Source organism: Oncorhynchus gorbuscha, linkage group LG26 (genome assembly GCF_021184085.1).
Source record: "Oncorhynchus gorbuscha isolate QuinsamMale2020 ecotype Even-year linkage group LG26, OgorEven_v1.0, whole genome shotgun sequence".
Lineage (NCBI taxonomy): Eukaryota > Metazoa > Chordata > Actinopteri > Salmoniformes > Salmonidae > Oncorhynchus > Oncorhynchus gorbuscha.
Genome location: NC_060198.1, coordinates 5280625 through 5299368, shown reverse-complemented (window position 1 = coordinate 5299368; position 18744 = coordinate 5280625). Strand labels below are relative to the sequence as shown.

The window sequence follows — 18744 nt, the reverse complement described above, 5'->3', positions numbered from 1 at the left end:
GGGAAGGTTTCAGACTTAATTTAGTGTGAATCCAGTAATTCATTAGCCACATCTGGGGCAGCTATAATGGGGGAGGTCAACCCTCCAGACGCATTTTCAGAATTCAGCTAAATAATTGTGGAGGCCACAACTGAATCCCAGGAACACTGGCTCAAATTGCCATCTTGCATCTACACAGCTTAACTTCAAGATTGATAACAGACATCTGAATACTGTGCTCTGAATACCACACCGGAAATATACTGAACAAAAATATAAACACAACATGTAAAGTGTTGGTCCCATGTTTCATGAGGTGAAATAAAATAAAATCCCAGAAATGTTCCATTACGCACAAAAAGGGAGTATTTCTCCTTTGCCAAGATAATCCATCCACCTGACAGGTGTAGCTTATCAAGAAGCCGATTAAACAGCATGATCATCAGGTGCACCTTATGCTGGGGACAATAAAAGGCCATTCTAAAATGTGCAGTTTTGTCACACAACGCCACAGATGTCCCAAGTTTTGAGGGAGCGTGCAATTGGAACACTGACTGCAGGAATGTCCACCAGAGCTGTTGCCAGATAATTGAATGTTAATTTCTCTACCATAAACGGCCTCCAAAGTCGTCTTATAGAATTTGGCAGTACTTCCAACCGGCCTCACAACCGCAGAACACGTGTACCTGCACCAGCAAACGACCTCCACATACGGCTTCACCTGCAGGACCGTCTGAGACCAGCCACCCGGACAGCTGACGAAACTGAGGAGTATTTCTGTCTGTAATATAGCCCTTTTGTGGGGAAAACTCATTCTGAGTGAGCCTTGCTCCCAAGTGGGTGGGCCCCACCCTGGCTGCACACTTTCCCAGTCATAGAAATCGATATATTAGAGCCTAATTAAATTTTCAAATGATTTCCTTATATGAACTGTAACTCAGTAAAATCGTTGCATGCAGCATTTATAGTTTTGTTCAGTATATACAACTCAACATGTAGTATTGGCCCAATGTTTCATGAGGTGAAATAAAAGATCCCAGAAATGTTCCATACGGACAAAAAGCTTCTCATTTTGTGCACAAATGTGTACATCCCTCCTAGTGAGAATTTTTTTGGTAAGATACACCATCCACCTGAAAGGTGTGGCATATCAAGAAGCTGATTACAGGATGATCATTACACAGGTGCACCTTGTTCTAGGGACAAAAGGCCACTAAAATGTGAAGCTTTAGCACAATGCCAGATGTCTGAAGTTGAGGGAGCGTGCAATTGGACATTCCTGCAGTCAGCATGCCACCAGAGTTGTTGCTAGAGAATTTGTTTATTTCTCTACCATTAGCTGCCTCCATTTTAGAGATTTTGGGGCCGCAACCACAGACCAAGTATATGGTGTCGTATTGGCGAATGGCTCACTGATGTCAACGTTGTGAACAGTGACCCATGGAGGCAGTGGCGTTATGGTATGGGCAGGCATAAGCTACGGACAACGAACACAATCGCATTTTAAATCACTGGCAATTTGAATGCAGATACAATTACGAGATCCTGAGGACCATTGCCGTGCCAATCATCTGCCACAATCACCTCATTTCAGCATGATAATCCACAGCCCCAAGTCGCAAGGATTTGTACACAATTCCTGAAAGATGAAAATGTCCCAGTTCTTCCATGGCCTGCATAGTCACCATGCATGTCACCCATTGAGCATGTTTGGTATGCTCTGGATCAACGTGTTCCAGTTCCCAGCAATATCCAGCAACTTTGCACAGCCATTGAGTGGGACACCATTCCACAATCAACAGCCTGATCAACTCTAGGCGAAGGAGCTGTGTCGCGCTCCATGCGGCAAATGGTAGTCACACAAGATACTGACTGGTTCTGAACCACGCCCCTACTTTGTTTTTGTTTTAATTTATTTGACCAACAGATCCATCTTTGAAATCCAGACTAGGGCCCAGTGAATTTAAATAAATTCATGAATTTTCTTATACGAACTCAGTAAAACCTTTGAAATAGTCATTTATATTTTTTTTCAGTATAAAATATGAATCATTCTCATTGTACCAATACATAACATTTTGACTGTTGCAATCTAAGACAAAATACAAAGTCCAGTCCACTGGATTTGGTGTTTTATTTTGCAGTTCTTTACACTTTAGAAAAAGAATCCAAGAATTTTCCCTCCTGTGTGTTTTCGTCTGGCTTCTTCGTGGTCCATGATGCCAGCGGAGGTGGTCAGCACGATGTATCTGAAGAAACAGACAAGATGTGTAAGACATGAGTTTATAAAAACACAACAGGCAGACTTAATTTATGGCAAGCAGTAGGGAAATTCTAGAACAAAAGTACATTTAACATTAATAAGACCATGAAACACCAGGATCAGCTGAGACAAACCCAGTTGAACCCCAACATCAGTCACTTCCATTGATGCCATACAACACAAACAAGCATTTCCCAACCTCGTCCTTCAAAAACCTGCGATAAACCAATTGCAGACCATCATTACCGTGTCAAGTCAAGGTACTGTTTTGCTCTCCACTCCTGAACCACTTTTCCGCAGTAATTATGTGGCCTCCATTTATATTGTATGGAGTGCCCACTGCACTGAGGCTAGGGAACACGGTCACCACCGACAAATCCATGATTATCGAAAACTTCAACAAGCATTTCTCAACGGCTGGCCATGCCTTCCGCCTGGCTACTCCTACCTCGGCCAACAGCCCCGGCCCCCCCGCAGCTCCTCGCCCAAGCCTCTCCAGGTTCTCCTTTACCCAAATCCAGATAGCAGATGTTCTGAAAGAGCTGCAAAACCTGGACCCGTATAAATCAGCTGGGCTTGACAATCTGGACCCTCTATTTCTGAAACTATCCGCCGCCATTGTCGCAACCCCTATTACCAGCCTGTTCAACCTCTCTTTCATATCGTCTGAGATCCCCAAGGACTGGAAAGCTGCCGCAGTCATCCCCCTCTTCAAAGGGGGTGACACCCTGGACCCAAACTGTTACAGACCTATATCCATCCTGCCCTGCCTATCTAAGGTCTTCGAAAGCCAAGTCAACAAACAGGTGACTGACCATCTCGAATCCCACCGTACCTTCTCCGCTATGCAATCCGAGCCGGTCACGGGTGCACCTCAGCCACACTCAAGGTACTAAACGACATCATAACCGCCATCGATAAAAGACAGTACTGTGCAGCAGTCTTCATCGACCTTGCCAAGGCTTTCGACTGTCAATCACCATATTCTTATCGGCAGACTCAGTAGCCTCGGTTTTTCAGATGACTGCCTTGCCTGGTTCACCAATTACTTTGCAGACAGAGTTCGGTGTGTCAAATCGGAGGGCATGTTGTCCGGTCCTCTGGCAGTCTCTATGGGGGTGCCACAGGGTTCAATTCTCGGGCCGACTCTTTTCTCTGTATATATCAATGATGTTGCTCTTGCTGCGGGGGATTCCCTGATCCACCTCTACGCAGACGACACCATTGTATACACTTTCGGCCCGTCATTGGACACTGTGCTATCTAACCTCCAATCGAGCTTCAATGCCATACAACACTCCTTCCGTGGCCTCCAACTGCTCTTAAACGCTAGTAAAACCAAATGCATGCTTTTCTACCGATCGCTGCCTGCACCCGCATGCCCGACTAGCATCACCACACTGGATGGCTCCGACCTTGAATATGTGGACACCTATAAGTACCTAGGTGTCTGGCTAGACAGCAAACTCTCCTTCCAGACCCATATCAAACATCTCCAATCGAAAATCAAATCAAGAATCGGCTTTCTATTCCGCAACAAAGCCTCCTTCACTCACGCTGCCAAGCTTACCCTAGTAAAACTGACTATCCTACCGATCCTCGACGTCATCTACAAAATTGCTTCCAACACTCCACTCAGCAAACTGGATGCAGTTTATCACAGTGCCATCCGTTTTGTCACTAAAGCACCTTATACTACCCACCACTGCGACTTGTATGCTCTAGTCGGCTGACCCTCGCTACATATTCGTCGCCAGACCCACTGGCTTCAGGTCATCTACAAGGCCATGCTAGGCAAAGCTCCGCCTTATCTCAGCTCACGGGTCACGATGGCAACATCCATCCGTAGCACACGCTCCAGCAGGTGTATCTCATTGATCATCCCTAAAGCCAACACCTCATTCGGCCGCCTTTCGTTCCAGTACTCTGCTGCCTGTGACTGGAACGATTTGCAAAAATCGCTGAAGTTGGAGACTTTTAATCTCCCTCACCAACTTCAAACATCAGCTAGCTGAGCAGCTAACCGATCGCTGCAGCTGTACATAATCTATTGGTAAATAGCACACCCATTTTCACCTACCTCATCCCCAGTTTTTATTTATGTACTTTTCTGCTCTTTTGCACACCAATATCTCTACCTGTACATGATCATTTATCACTCCAGTGTTAATCTGCAATATTGTAATTATTCGCCTACCTCCTCATGCCTTTTGCACACATTGTATATAGACTCCCCTTTTTTTCTCTGTGTTATTGACTTGTTAATTGTTTACTCCATGTGTAACTCTGTGTTGTCTGTTCACACTGCTATGCTTTATCTTGGCCAGGTCGCAGTTGCAAATGAGAACCTGTTCTCAACTAGCCTACCTGGTTAAATAAAGGTGGAGAAAAAAAAAGATCCTAAACATTCAATGCTTTTCCAATCAAGCAATGTTAGCAATGCATGTGGATGTACAGAGTGAAGCCTATCATAACAAGAAATGCATCGCGGCGGTAAAACTATTCCTGATAGTGACTATCCAAATCACATTCAATCTTCACTTTAAGAGTCATTCTCTTAGAAAAAGCTAGATGCAACAAATGTTATGAAGTCATACAGGGGGACTGGAATAAAAGCCTGTAAACCCATTAGCTCTCCTGGAGGATGGTTGACCACCCTTTATGAAAAACATTGCATGTCTTTTTTGAAATAATTTGCTCATTCAATATATCAAATGGCTATGTAAGCTACTAATATTTTTATTAATCTGAATCAACCCCAAAGTTTCTTCAGGAAATGTAGCTTTTCGAGTTGTCATAGTTATCTAAGTGTTTACTTTGCAGGCTGTCTAGCATCTATTGAGTTTCAATGTCCCATTCATTGGATGCCCAAATCAACTGCAAGTATATACAAAACAAGTTCCTAAAATTAATGTTACGGGTTCACAAATAATCTTGATTCGAATCCCAACTAATGCAATGGCAAAGTGAATCATTTGTTTCTGCAAAAATAATTTAAATGAAACAAATTGGTAAGTGAATCAACTTTGCATGGCCTTCTTCGCAAGTGTCAGAGGAAAGTTTTTTTATGATAAAAACATGAATACACGTTATCCTTTGCTAAACCGTTAAGAGGGTACAAGATGTTTAGAATTGGCTACCTAGTCTGTTCTCGATCTTATTTTATAGACTAGGCCTACCTGCTGCTGCAACAGCCAACACTTGTCGCACATGCAGGCGATGCTCGCAAACACACACGTGTAATTCTAATCCTGTCTGATGTAGATTGTTTGTAAATATTTTATCAATTCACACCATTCCTAAACAAATTACATTATCAGAAAAAAATCAAACTTGCCCTAAACTTTCGGGATCCTGGAAAACACCATTTTAAAATTCCATGACCATCCCAGGATTTTCATGACTACTGATCATGTGGCCACAATTCAGTCCATCTTCCTTAGTGCAAACCATATAAGTGCGCTAAGTCACATCAAATAAGCACCAACCAGGCCCAACAAACCTTTTCCCCCTCACTGGTCTGGATATGGGGTAGTTTATAACTTAGATTGACATGCTCTGGCTCCATTTAGCTAGTAATAGGCTCCATTTGGTTATGATGGCATATAATAAAAAGCGGTGCAATATAATGTAGCAATGCAAGACATTATATTCTTTAGAATTGCATTAATTATATAAAATGTTGTTTCTAAAGTACATCAATTTAAGTAATAGGACGTTGCCCCTTTAAGAGGAGGGCTTTCAAAAGAGATAGACATGGCTACAGCAGGCCAGCCAAGACGAATGCTAGGTGTCTTTTTGTAGCTTTCATTTTGCAGACCAATTGGTCACCATTAGCCAACCTATTGCAATTTTAGCAGTATTGAAGGTTTACTTTAGTATATCACTTCTTCTAAAACAAATAAGCGCAGTGAGTGGCTTGATAAATGCTTATTTTTAATCTTGACAGTTTGTGTGCCATGTGAACGCCTCAAGTACGGTGGAGTTCAAGAAGTTGCGAGTTGAAGTTAAATGAACTGCCAATTATGTTGCTCAAATACAAATAGCATGACTTTTCCATCTGTAGCCTTCAAAGTTTTTCTATGGCAGACTGACACGGGTAAACGCCACAAATGGAATGCCAAAATTCACCAACTGTAGATGCGTTAGCTGACAACAGCAAGAGAATGATGCACATGCTTTAAACGGGTCAGAAGTCCAAGCATTGTTGTGGATGGCCAGATAGCTAGCAAGAATGACAAGAAACTGCCCTGTGGGGAATCGTGACATGTTTCAGCTAGTTCATCTCGTTCTTGATGCCATATCTTGTTTTGGCGTGTTTTGACTGATTTCACCTCATTGCTAATGGCTAAAGTTAATTAGCTAGCCAACCACTGTAATAATGTATTTGAGTGACATGTGCTTATTGTGCAAATTTAGGTTTTCAAGAAACAAAGGAGACGAAATACAGTCCATATGTCAACAACCTAAGTCAGCCCCGTCGGTTTTTCCCCATAGTTGCAGACGAGTCATTGTGACACACCCATTAGATTTTATCAGTCCACCCATATCAATAAATCTGTGACCGTGCCCTCACCACATCCACCATTGGACTTAAGTAAAGCTGAGAGCAATTTCATACGCATAGTGATATTGTCAGTACATACTCAATCAACCATATTCACCTACATGCAGGTCAAATCCTGTTCAAGAGGCTGCAGCAATCATATTTCCATGGATACATTCAATAGAAAGTGGGAGCACACAGAGTACACTCAGTCCCAGGGACCCAAGTTGCCCATCCCCGGACTTATGATACAAGTTTTAGTTCCCGTTGCCTAGGCAACCTTCATCTTTTCAAAGAAAGTGCATTTCAAGGACTGTTCCAATCTCCATCGCAGCCAGCTCCAAGCATCTATAAATACTAGACTAATGCTGCATTTGCTTGCTCTCAATGCTATCGGAAGCTGAACATTCAGGCACGGAAATAAAAGGCGATTAGTTTACTTGCCTTGACATCCAAATAAAAGTTCAGAGATTTAAAGTCTGTGAAACCCGGGGCACAATTTTATACACCCCAAAGGAGCACATTAACATGACATCAAGAGATGCATTCATACGTGAAACACCGTAGCAAACAAAGTCGCCACTGATGAATACCTCCCTGTTCACAAAGTTCCACTGCACAACCGTGATACGGCCACTCCAACATTCATGCCACCATTAGGGTGCTGTTGACTGATTCTCACCCGAACTGTCTTGAGGGCAGGAGGTTGTTCTGCCACTTTTCCAGATCCTTCAACTGGAGGTCAAAACGAGGGCTGATCACACCACACTGAAATTAGCAAAAGAAAGATTAGAAGTGCCAGGTGCAAATATACAATTACACAATTATACAATTACATATACAATTACACAATGCAGAATATGACCAAGAAAAAAACATGTCAGAGAAGATGAGCAAAACAGAGGGGTCAGGTAGTCTATCAATCTACCCCAATACAAAAGAGTGAAAATGAAGTAGAATGGCACTCAAAAGGTCTGGTGGTAGTCCTTGTGATGCAGTATATTGAACGTTTTTTTTTTTACCTTGTTCAGCCTGCCAGTGAGATTGACGACAATTTTCCCAGCTCTGTGGTCGTCGATGATCTCAAACTCACCAATGTAACCTAGGGAAACAAGGGAGGCAGGGAATCAAAACCAAGTACAGACAAACAGCATTGTCGACAGGATGTTACAGGGCTTGAACTCAGATCCCTCAACCGGAGGTTAGCAATTCCCCCCCTGGAGGGAAGTGGGTTATGCAGTCTCCTGGTCCTACCTGTAACTGACACCTGCACATCTTGTTGACCTCCCCCTTGACTGGACCCATACCACTTACCAAACAAGTGATACATTTCAGTAACTCACCGTGCTTCATCATGACGGTCAGGAAACGTACAATGACCTTCGAACACGGCCGGATCAGAACCTGGCGTTTCCCACGTTTCTCAGCATTGTTGATGCTTTTGAGCGCATCCGCAAGAACGTTCATGCGCACCATGATGCCTGTCGATCAGAGATGCATACAAAAGTTAGTTTCGGAGTTGTAAGGCAGCCAACTTACTGCCCAGCTAACAATAAACAGTCTAATAGTGGTTAGTTATCCTAATAACATGCTGTGAAACTGGCAAGCTAACGTTAGCTGTCTAGCTAGCTATTGACTTGACAAATAAGTCAGGGAACAAACTGACTGTAAGCTAGCTCAAATGTAGGTAGATGGACATCATTGAGTATGCAATGACAATTTGAGTATAGGCTTGCCTAACGTTAGCTAAGATATTACCTAGCAAAGTATTGTCCGCCTAGCTGGTTAGCTAACGTTACGTGGTTACTTTGGTAAAGAAAACAGAAGGCTACATACTAAGGTAGCAACCTCGACAGACATTATGCTAGCTATCCAAATTACCCGGTTAGAGCGAACCGTCTACATTTCACTGGTCAAGACATAACATTCGAATGACAATTTCAAAACTGGGACAAGCGTTATGTCCTTAGATAAGAAATTAGAAGGTTTGCACCGCCATGCAAACACGTTTAACCACCTCCATCGTGACGGTCTACCACGCATGGAAGGACTACATGTACGGGCCAAGCTAGCTAGAAGAGTTGGTTGGCAAACCAAACTGTACTGCTCAACATTTATACCACAATATAGCAAATGTGTCGACTACTTCAGAACAAGACGTAATTAACCTAACAGCATTAATTGTCGGGTTTTATTCATGTTCTAGCTACCAATACAACACACCAGTAAAACGGACAGTGATGGGGACTTTACGAATCACAATACAAAACACCAACATCTCGACACAATAACCATTTCATTACATTCGTACATTTTTAAACGTTCATATAATTTCATAAATTGTGTTTTAGACGGCTGGATGGGTTAGATTTGGGAAAGATTGACAATGAGATTTTAGAGGGGGCCCTTACCGGTTCTGCAATATGGCGGAAAGAGGAAGTAGGAAGACCAAGCGATGAATTATGGGAAAAAAACTAAGGTTTTTTACGACGAGTTCATGCGATCAGCAGCTGAAAACCACTGGGTTTGTGAAAACCTGATTCAAAATAAGTTTGATAATTAAATATATATATATATATTATATTTATTCAGACAGTAATTTAGATGCAAATGCATCCTTATTTTACAGTCTCATTACTTTATTTACTCTTTAGTCTAATGCAAACAAACTTCCAAGTTGATAAAACAGAAGCATTCAATTCATATTGCTGATTATATTTGTGCAAGAAATATAGATTTCTAAATTAAAGTCAAATCTACCAAGATATTTTAAATGTGTCAGTAAGCAAATGTAAACGTCCAAAACATATTACAGTCTTTCTGAAACATCTCTGGTGTCTCTCTTTTCATATTTACAGTAACAGTTGGGAAGTCTGTAATCCCTTTTCAAACTATAGTATTTTACGTGGGGCTTTGGTTTAAATCTAAAAGATCGCTATCTAGTGGTTGGAGTGTGGGAAATAAATACAGTATGATGTTTTACCACTAGGTTTACCGAGTAGATTATGCTTTATTGAAGCCTGATGGAGTTTTTTCTTTAAATCTCAGAGCTTTAGAATTTGAGGACGAATTTAAAATAATTATTTAATGACAGAAGGATCAATCAAAGAAAAAGTAACAAAGCTCACTCTGAACAGGTTTTCCAGGATAATCCAACCCTTTATTTATTGTTCTGTATTCAATTCAACATACATCCACTATATAATGCCTGTCAAGTTATAGTTCTGTTTACAAGGTAAATATTTCAAGCAAAATAGGGTTCATTACATACAATTTAAAACAGTAGCAAATCAAACAATTCTGATTATAATTACCATACAATAGATTAGATATAATCACATGAAATGATTCTTTAATGATGTAAATTATATAGATATTACAGTACATGACACACTAGCTGAGTAGTATCGACTACTGTGTTTTTGAAGAGGAAACATCACTTAAAAGGGTCCATGGGAAGATACATTAGGTTCAAACACACTTCACGTTAAACTCAAAGAAAGAAGAGATGGTCACAACCTTCTCTTGATAATATACAATATTAGAAAGTATGACAATTGCTCTTCATTTGGGCCACTTTTGCAAGATCAAACATCCCTTACTCCACATGCATATCAAATATATCTATATATAATCTATAAAGTCAACGTTGTAATTGCAGCAGCAGTAGAAATGTGGGCAATATAAACTGTAGGCTGTGTGTGTGTGTGTGTGTGTGTGTGTGTGTGTGTGTGTGTGTGTGTGTGTGTGTGTGTGTGTGTGTGTGTGTGTGTGTGTGTGTGTGTGTGTGTGTGTGTGTGTGTGTGTGTGTGTGTGTGTGTGTGTGTGTGTGTGTGTGTGTGTGTGTGTGTGTGTGTGTGTGTAGAACACATTCAATAAAAGTTAGAGAATGGTCTGGGCACTGCAAGTGTCCTTGCAAGTGTCCTTCATTCTCGGGCAGTGTTTGAGCTTGGACATGGATCTAAAACAGCAGACTCATATAATATATCCTTCCAGTCAACCATCTACATAAAAATGTACATTTCCTCTGAATACTGTACCAGTCCTATGTTGGCAAGATGATAAAATGTGCCAATAGCTTATTCAAAAATCCTCAAAAGCAGTACGTTTCACTTCACAAAATGTTGTTGAAGTTCTGTATAGTACATGTAGTTGGGTGAAAGTGTGTTGCAGGTTTGGTGTCTGACTGGTTAGCTACAGGTACCTGGCACTCCTCGTTCTCCCTTGAATCAAATCAAATGTGAGACACAACCCAGGAGTAAACTGGAATCACTCCCCTCCCCTCTTTAAACTGTCCAGGAGAGGGATCCTGGAGGCAAACTGTAACGTTACAGACAGACATAGTGTAAGCCCAGTGACATACCCACCGGTCAAGACGGCATGGTAACAGTGGAGCACAACGGAATGGCTGAGTGGCACAACAGAAGTAACCAGATTCTGTACCTTTCATGGTTACGTCATAACTCATTAAAAATGTCCCTTTACTAAGCCAGAGAGTGGGCTTCTATACTCCTTGTCTTAGCCACCGTTACTGACCATGCTAGTTATAGAGCTACTGTCCCTCCTGAGGTCCAGACCTAGTTTCTGGAGGTCCAGGCCCATGCCCACTAACATCTGGAGCAGGGTGAGCTCCTGCTGGGTGGCCTGGTCCACCAAGGCTGGGCAGGTGGGGTTGCACTGGGGCCAGTGGCAGGTGTCGATCAGGTGGAAGGGACAGCCCTTCAGGGGGGTCTTGCTGTTACGGTTGGCTTCTTGGAAACTCTTATCCCAGCACTGCAGAGCCCGCGGCAGGGAGGTGCCTTTGACTTGAAACGTCATCCAGTTACTAATGTAAAGAACGAGGGAGAGAAGGAGAGGGGGAGGGAGAGAGAGAGATGGAGAGCGAGAGAGAGAGAGAGAGGGAGGGAGAGAGAGAGAGAGAGAGAGAGAGAGAAGGCGAGGGAGATAACAAGAGGGCAGGGGAGAGAGCGAGAGAGAGAGAAAGAGAGAGAGAGAGAGAGAGTGAATGGGTGCCAGAGAAAGGGGAGATGATTGAAGTAGGTAACTGTGAGAAGAGAGAGAGTGTGTTGGGCCACTTGAGCCCTGTATCTTCTCACAAGCAGTTTGCCTTGGCAGGCTGCGTCTCAATTAGTTCCCCAGCTGTGCCCTCCTTGTGTCCAGCCTCCAATACCGCCACCATATCTACCATCAACATAGCCCTGCATTAGATTACAAAACTGTGAAAATATGATCCACCTACCTCACACTAGTATGATTAGGCAACCAGCTCCTCCCCTACAACCCTGAGCTAATCACTCCTCCCATCTCCAACCCTGCCCTTTACCGTAACATAGGCCCCACCTTCTGCCCTGTCACTGACCCTATGTCCAGCTGGAGAGGCAGGTGTTTTAAGTGTGCGTGATTTTATGAGTGTGTGTGTGTGTTCCCTTTTAAGTGTGTATGTGTTTGCTTGCTTAAAGGGCTGAGTTTGTTTGTGCACGTTTGTGTGTATGTAGGTGGGTGGGTGCGTGTGTGTGTGTGTGTGGGTGTATGTGTTCATGCAGGTGTGTGTGCGTGTGTGTGTGTGGGTTTGTGCGTGCGGCTGTGTGTGTGTGTAAAGCGTGCTGGGGGTTAGTAAAAGTGTGAAATGTCATTCAGTGACACGCAGAATGCGGTTTGATGAACGAGCTACACAAAAAGAGTAGCATGAGCTCACTGGGTAGAGATGGGTCAGGGTAGGGGTGAGGGGTAGAGGGGACAGTGGTTGTGCTTTTCAGGGCCCCCAGGGAGTCAGATGTCCTACCTTTTAGTGATCAATGTGTGGGACAGGCAGGAGGGTGCGAACACAGCCCTGCAACACACACCACAGCACAACGTCAGCACTGAGCAGCGTGACATATTTGATAGTGTTGGGAACATGTGGAGAATATTGCTGTTGATTCATTTTTGCTAATTTTCCATTTCAGCTGATCAATAGTATACACTGACAGGAGAAAACGTTAAGAACACCGGCTCTTTCCATGACAGACTGACCAGGTGAATTCAGGTGAAAGATATGATCCCTTATTGATGCCACTTGTTAAATCCACTTCAATCAGTGTAGATTAATGGGAGGAGACAGGTTAATTACTTTTTTGAAGCCTTGAGAAAATGTAAACATGGTTTGAGTAAGTGTGCCATTGAGGGTGAATGGGTAAGACAAAACATTTAAGTGCCTTTGAACAGGGTATGGTAGTAGGTGACAAAAAAACACACCGGTTTGAGTGTGTCAAGAACTGCAACACTGCTGGGTTTGCGTGTGTCAAGAACTGCAACACTGCTGGGTTTGCGTGTATGAAGAATGATCCACAACCTAATGGACATCCACCCAACTAGACAGAACTGTGGGAAGCATTGGACTCAACATGGGCCAGCATCCCTGTGGAACGCTTTCGACACCTTGTAGAGTTCATGCCCTGACGAATTGAGGCTGTTCTTAGGGAAAAAGGTGCTCTTACTTGTTTTGATCACGAAACGTAGGTTTTGTGAATTCTTAACCTATATGTCATGGATCAATCTCAAGCTCAGCTGTCTACCACATTCCACAGTCACGTCCGTCGCTGCAGCTGCACACTTACGTGACATCTTTGAGTGAGTTCTTGATATCCTTTCCCAGGTTCTGCATGTAGGTCCACTGCTGTTCTGACAGGGTCTGACCCCCCAGGTAGATATTCTCCACTCGCAACTGCTCCTCATCAAACAGCCACTGCACCACAAACAGAGGGGCTATGACACACACACACACACACACACACACACACACACACACACACACACACACACACACACACACACACACACACACACACACACACACACACACACACACACACACACACACACACACACACACACACACACACACACACACACACACAGCATGAGAACAGCGTTGGGGTGTTGCTTGTACCTATAAGTGTTTTATTGAGTAACATGAGGGACGTAACATTTATTGGTATCTTGATGGGTAACACGGACATAAAGTTTACTAGCATTCTGATTCATGACCCTTCAGCTTTGATAGATGAAAGACACATTCTTACAAGATGATGGTAGGTAGTAAAGACACTCACAGGTCAGGGAGGAGTAGAGTTTGTGGCTGAAGAAGCACTGCCACTCCTCTCCTTTCTTGTACTGCTGCCGACACTTGTCTGGGACCACCCCGTTCCACAGCCTAAGAAAACAGCCATTGGAGAAAAATGGCTTCCAGTGCGCATTGAACATAGACAGGGCAACTGTTATATGCTAAAATTATTGGTGAACTTCAAGCCAATGGAAATAAAGCTACACGTGTGATGAGATGCAATGCTTTGTTCAGGGCATCTGTCACTATAAGGTCATAGAGACATGGATAAGCTGAAGGGAGAGAGACAGATGTGCTTTACTTGAGTCCTCTCTTGATGGCGTCTACAGGTGAGCAGGAGACACTGTCTGGGCAGTCAGGAACCCTCTGCTGTTTACTCTCCAGAAACCAGCCCGAATCCACCAGGCCTCGAACCTGGGCCTCTGCCCCCAGCTGCTCCAGCTGACTGGACACCCTCTCAATGTTCAGTAGCACTCCCGTCCCTCCAGCACTGCAGGGGAGCAAAGAAACTGGGTAAAAAGGCTGTGTCTGTGACCGTTTCCCCGAATTGGCACACTGCCAATTGGAGCCAAAATGGCCGACAGCTAGCCACAATAATGCTATGCTGTCACAGTCAGACTTAACTGTGTGTTCTTGTTTTAGTCCTCAGGGTGTCTCACCAAACATGTTGCTAACCTGGGAAGAATCTCCAGAACTGTGTCCTCCTTTATGGAAGAGGCCCCTAATAGACATGATGTCATTGTCCCACACTCCACGGCCAATACAGGACAGCAGGGCTCGTAAACATCTTTATGGTAGACAACAGTAACAGGACGTCCTAAAATAGACTCACTCTGTCAATGTGTGTGAGTGTGTGGAGCTGGGTAGCGGAGACAGACGGTGCCAGACAACGGGGCTAGATTGGGAACAGACCCAAAGCAGAGGAGAGGAACTCACCTTGTGCCAGCCAGCATGACAACCTTGGCCTGTTTGATGCCTTTAGGGACTAGGTCTTTGATGACCTCACGGATGATCAGGGAACCCATGAAGGTATAGTCAACTGTAGGGAAACATAGATATGCAATCAATAGAACAAACCACCGTATTGAAATGGCTTTGGTGTTGAGGAAAATAATGAGGATCTGCTGGTGGTGAGAGGACCTACTGGCATCTTTCTCCTTCTCTTTTCCCGGGCCTCTCTTCTCCTTGGTGGCTGTGGGCCCTGTGCCACTCCACACGTCGCTGGAGCAGTACGGGATGAATCTGCAGCAGAGGAGATACACAGCTGGGTCAGAGCCACTCACACACTCACACACACTCTCTCTCACACACACTCTCTCTCTCTCACACACACACACAAACCCACACACACATGCACGCACACACTCACACGTACTCATGTACATATGTAATAGTATTAATGGAACTCCATCCCTCATTGTGAAGCAACCTGTCATGTTTGATATTCATCATCTCAGCCTGCAGTTGGCTTCTTCAATCACACAGATTCTGAGAACTTAGTTAGCAGTACAGTATGAGCAGTACAGTATGTAGGACAACATGTACCGGTAACATACAACAACCAGCGTGTTAACAAGCATACTTACACAATATTACTGTTATACCAATGAGGATTTTCTTCTGCCTGGGCTGACAATATTCCACTTCCTGTAAAGCAACCAATAGAAAGTCAAGCAGAGACAGTGGTGACCTTTCATTGGATATACAGTAGGACACAACACTGATGTCATATGACAATCAACAACCCATGACACAATGTATATTGGGAATGGGACCAAACATGGACGCCCATGTAAAACATGTATGATGAACGACGAGGATGCATTCTAAAACAGAAGGACCCCTACCTACCTTTGCGCGTTTGGGGCCAGTCGGATGAGGTCATGAGTCGTGGGATATTTTTATATCTGGTATCGCAGGAGTCTTTGTTGTAGCAGCACCAACCGCCTAAAAATAAGACACTAATATTAGCTTCTCACATCCGGTTTCAGAAGCTCAGAAAGGGAGACCCCCTTGTTAGCCCATTTCAGAGGCCCGAGAGGAATGGGTGTTGGGAGGAATGGGAGAGGGAGGGTAACTGAGGCATCCACCTGCAGCTCCATCTGCTAGCCTCTGGCCAGGCTCCCGAACTGAGGGAGTGTCTGTGGGGTCTGATGCACATGTATGGCAATGGACTGTTGAATAGAAACGGCAGGGATATAAATTGGTGGCTATTATGTGACTGCTTCCTAAAATCCCACCTGGGGTCCATTAAAGGTTGAGTTATAATCTTAACCATACTTATGCTTATATGCATATTTAACATGTAGATCAAATTTAACATGTAGTCAAGTCTTTTGGAGCCGTACCACCTGCTGAGAAAATAAACAAATGAACAAACTGTGGCATTTGTGACCTAATCAGATCCTTGCCGTATAAAAGAGTGGATATCTTGGTACTTGTTGACCTGTATCCAACAGTAAAGTACCTCTGATGTAGGATATGTACGTTGTGACATTTCAACCTGCTGAAATGTTTGTTCTTAGAGGATGTGACACATCCGGTTCTAGGTCTCAGAATACACGTGTGATGTCACAACGCAATCCTCATAAATATCCCATAGCGACGGAGGGGCGAATGCCAGAGGAGGCGTCCAATCAGAGTTACAGACAGCCGCCGAAAAAGACGAAAAAGGGAAAGGAGACTACCACCGGTCCAGATGCCGATGAGGGCGTCGCGCAAACATGCCACACGCTGACCTCTCAAGATCAAATGAACCAGATGAGTTTAAAATACACACCTTCCAGAAATATCAGCCATCTCCTACTCCCTTTGAACTCCTTTAGGTAAAACCTGTGGACCACAAATAAACATGGATGAAGGGCTGTGAATTGTGAAACCTAGAGAACACTGCTGTATAGTGTCACGTGTTGGACGATCTTCCAATCATAATCACTCATCATTGTAACTCCTTATCAAAACAATGATGCTAAGTACCATAAAGTACGTGACAATTCCTGAGTTCTTTAATTCCTTCAAAGTTCAACCACAAACTCTAATTCAAAGTCCTTTGACTCTGGCGTTGATTAAAACCATCTACCCCTTGCCGTCACCAACTTAGATAGCTGAGGACTAGATTACTACTTTATCTAATATCAAAACACATTACAGTGTAATTACAGCTGTAATAGCACTGACAAATACAAAAAACATCAACTGATGAGTTATTTCAATGTTTTCACGGCACTATATGGTTCCTTATCACATCCATTTTTGCTGAAATTGATAGATTGTCTTATGTCCTGAGTACAATCTCTAGAGCTTTTTTATTATCTAAACAGCCATCATTTGCCTCCATAAATAGTTTTCCAGAGCATCTTACCCTGCCGCTGTTCCATCGTTGCATGTGACCTGAGTATTCTTGAGGACATGCAGCTTCATATCATCTGAAGCCTTGTTGTTCTGTGAAGCTGACTGCTGGGCTGCCGCCCGACCTCCAGAGTTACCCTCCCTGCCCGACTCCACTGGCCCAGAATGGGGCTCATCTTCTGGGGCCGACTGGGCTGCCTCGGCCCCCTGGTTCTGGTTCCCCTGGTTCTTCTTAGATGACTTGCCACTAGGTTTGGCATTGCGGTTGTTCTGGCAACAAATCCCTCCTATCAGCAGCAGGAAAACCACATGTCCCAGGATCTTCATAGTCAATCCAGCCTAAGAGTTTAGCACAAAACATGCTACATGAAACACTCAACTTATAGACACTAAAACACACCATCCTTACTCAATGGTATAGGCGAGAGACGCAGTTAGGTTTAGAGTAATTGGGCACCAGCATTGCAAAACAAATGAAGGTTAATGATATGTTAGGCAAATAGACTTAAAATACCAAACATCCTTCTCAAAAGTTAAAATAGATTAAAGAAATGATCAATAACAATCAGGATCCATTAAATTCCACAAAAAAATCAACATACCCCTTTCAGTATCCACTCCTGAAGAAAGTCACGTGTGAGGAAGGATCTTGGGTAAAACAGAGCAGCGATGCTACTGAGGAGACAGGTGAGGAGAGGCTGTAGGTGAATGGATGCTGGCGTTGAGGACGGCTTGGCCAGTTTTTTGGTGAAGGCTCGGGGTTGGCGGTGCACTTTATAGTGCCACCATATGGATCCTATTTCCCAGCATTCCCTTTGAGCTGCCGCCAGGTTCTGACTGTGCGATGTGACGACACGCTAAGGGTGTTGGATGGTTAGTGGCGAGGAGAAAAGATAACACACGCTCTGCTGAACATATTTCAAGCGCCCCCACCCACTCCCGGCTCACACCCACACATCCACCCACCTGACCCAGTCCCACAACAAGAAAAAGCTATACCTCCCTCATCCCCTCCTCTCATCCCCTCCTCTCCCCTCTGTTCGCCTGGGCTTCGATTTAAACACCTACATGTCTGGCATATCTGCAGCATAATCCATCCGTGTGCCGTGTACCCCGGAGGTCAGTGGAGCACAAAGCTCAGACACACTCCATGAGACTGCCCCTGTATGTTGACCTCACGTTGAAAGATCCAGAGGACACACACAGAAGTACAGAGGGGTTGATACATTGGGTGGAAAACGTGGCTGTCTTGTTGAGCGATGGGTTTCCAGCTTAATGATATCAGATAGAATCTCTTAAATGAATGTTTATCAAGCTGCACTTTACCCCCTGTGCCGCAAATGTTCAATTTGCCAACTGAAGGAAATGTGTCGGTAAACAAATGACAGCAATAACAGTTATGTGAAGTGGGCTGTCGCTGCGTATATGTGTTTAAAACGGCTAAATCAATGCACTACCAGTAAAACGTTTAAACATAACAGTAAGAAAGTGTGTTGAAGGAAGGCT

The 18744-nt window shown here is 43.8% G+C and overlaps 2 protein-coding genes across 2 annotated transcripts; both read right to left on the bottom strand.

Moving 5' to 3' along the window:
* Positions 1 to 2094: 2094 nt before the first annotated feature.
* On the bottom strand, positions 2095 to 9319 carry LOC124016261 (40S ribosomal protein S15a). Its single transcript, XM_046331809.1, has 5 exons — positions 9200 to 9319; positions 8132 to 8269; positions 7811 to 7890; positions 7471 to 7556; positions 2095 to 2228 (listed from the first exon to the last, which is right to left on the bottom strand). Exons 2-5 carry the CDS (start codon positions 8262 to 8264, stop codon positions 2135 to 2137), a joined length of 393 nt encoding a protein of 130 aa, XP_046187765.1. The 5' UTR covers positions 8265 to 8269; positions 9200 to 9319; the 3' UTR covers positions 2095 to 2134.
* Positions 9320 to 10735: 1416 nt separating this feature from the next.
* LOC124016506 (carboxylesterase notum2-like) lies at positions 10736 to 17565 on the bottom strand. Its single transcript, XM_046332075.1, has 11 exons — positions 17252 to 17565; positions 16670 to 16722; positions 15742 to 15837; positions 15477 to 15537; positions 15035 to 15132; positions 14827 to 14929; positions 14192 to 14380; positions 13880 to 13980; positions 13385 to 13532; positions 12571 to 12618; positions 10736 to 11613 (listed from the first exon to the last, which is right to left on the bottom strand). The coding sequence occupies exons 1-11, from the start codon at positions 17563 to 17565 to the stop codon at positions 11307 to 11309; spliced, it is 1518 nt and encodes a 505-aa protein (XP_046188031.1). The 3' UTR covers positions 10736 to 11306.
* Between the last annotated feature and the right edge of the window lie 1179 nt (positions 17566 to 18744).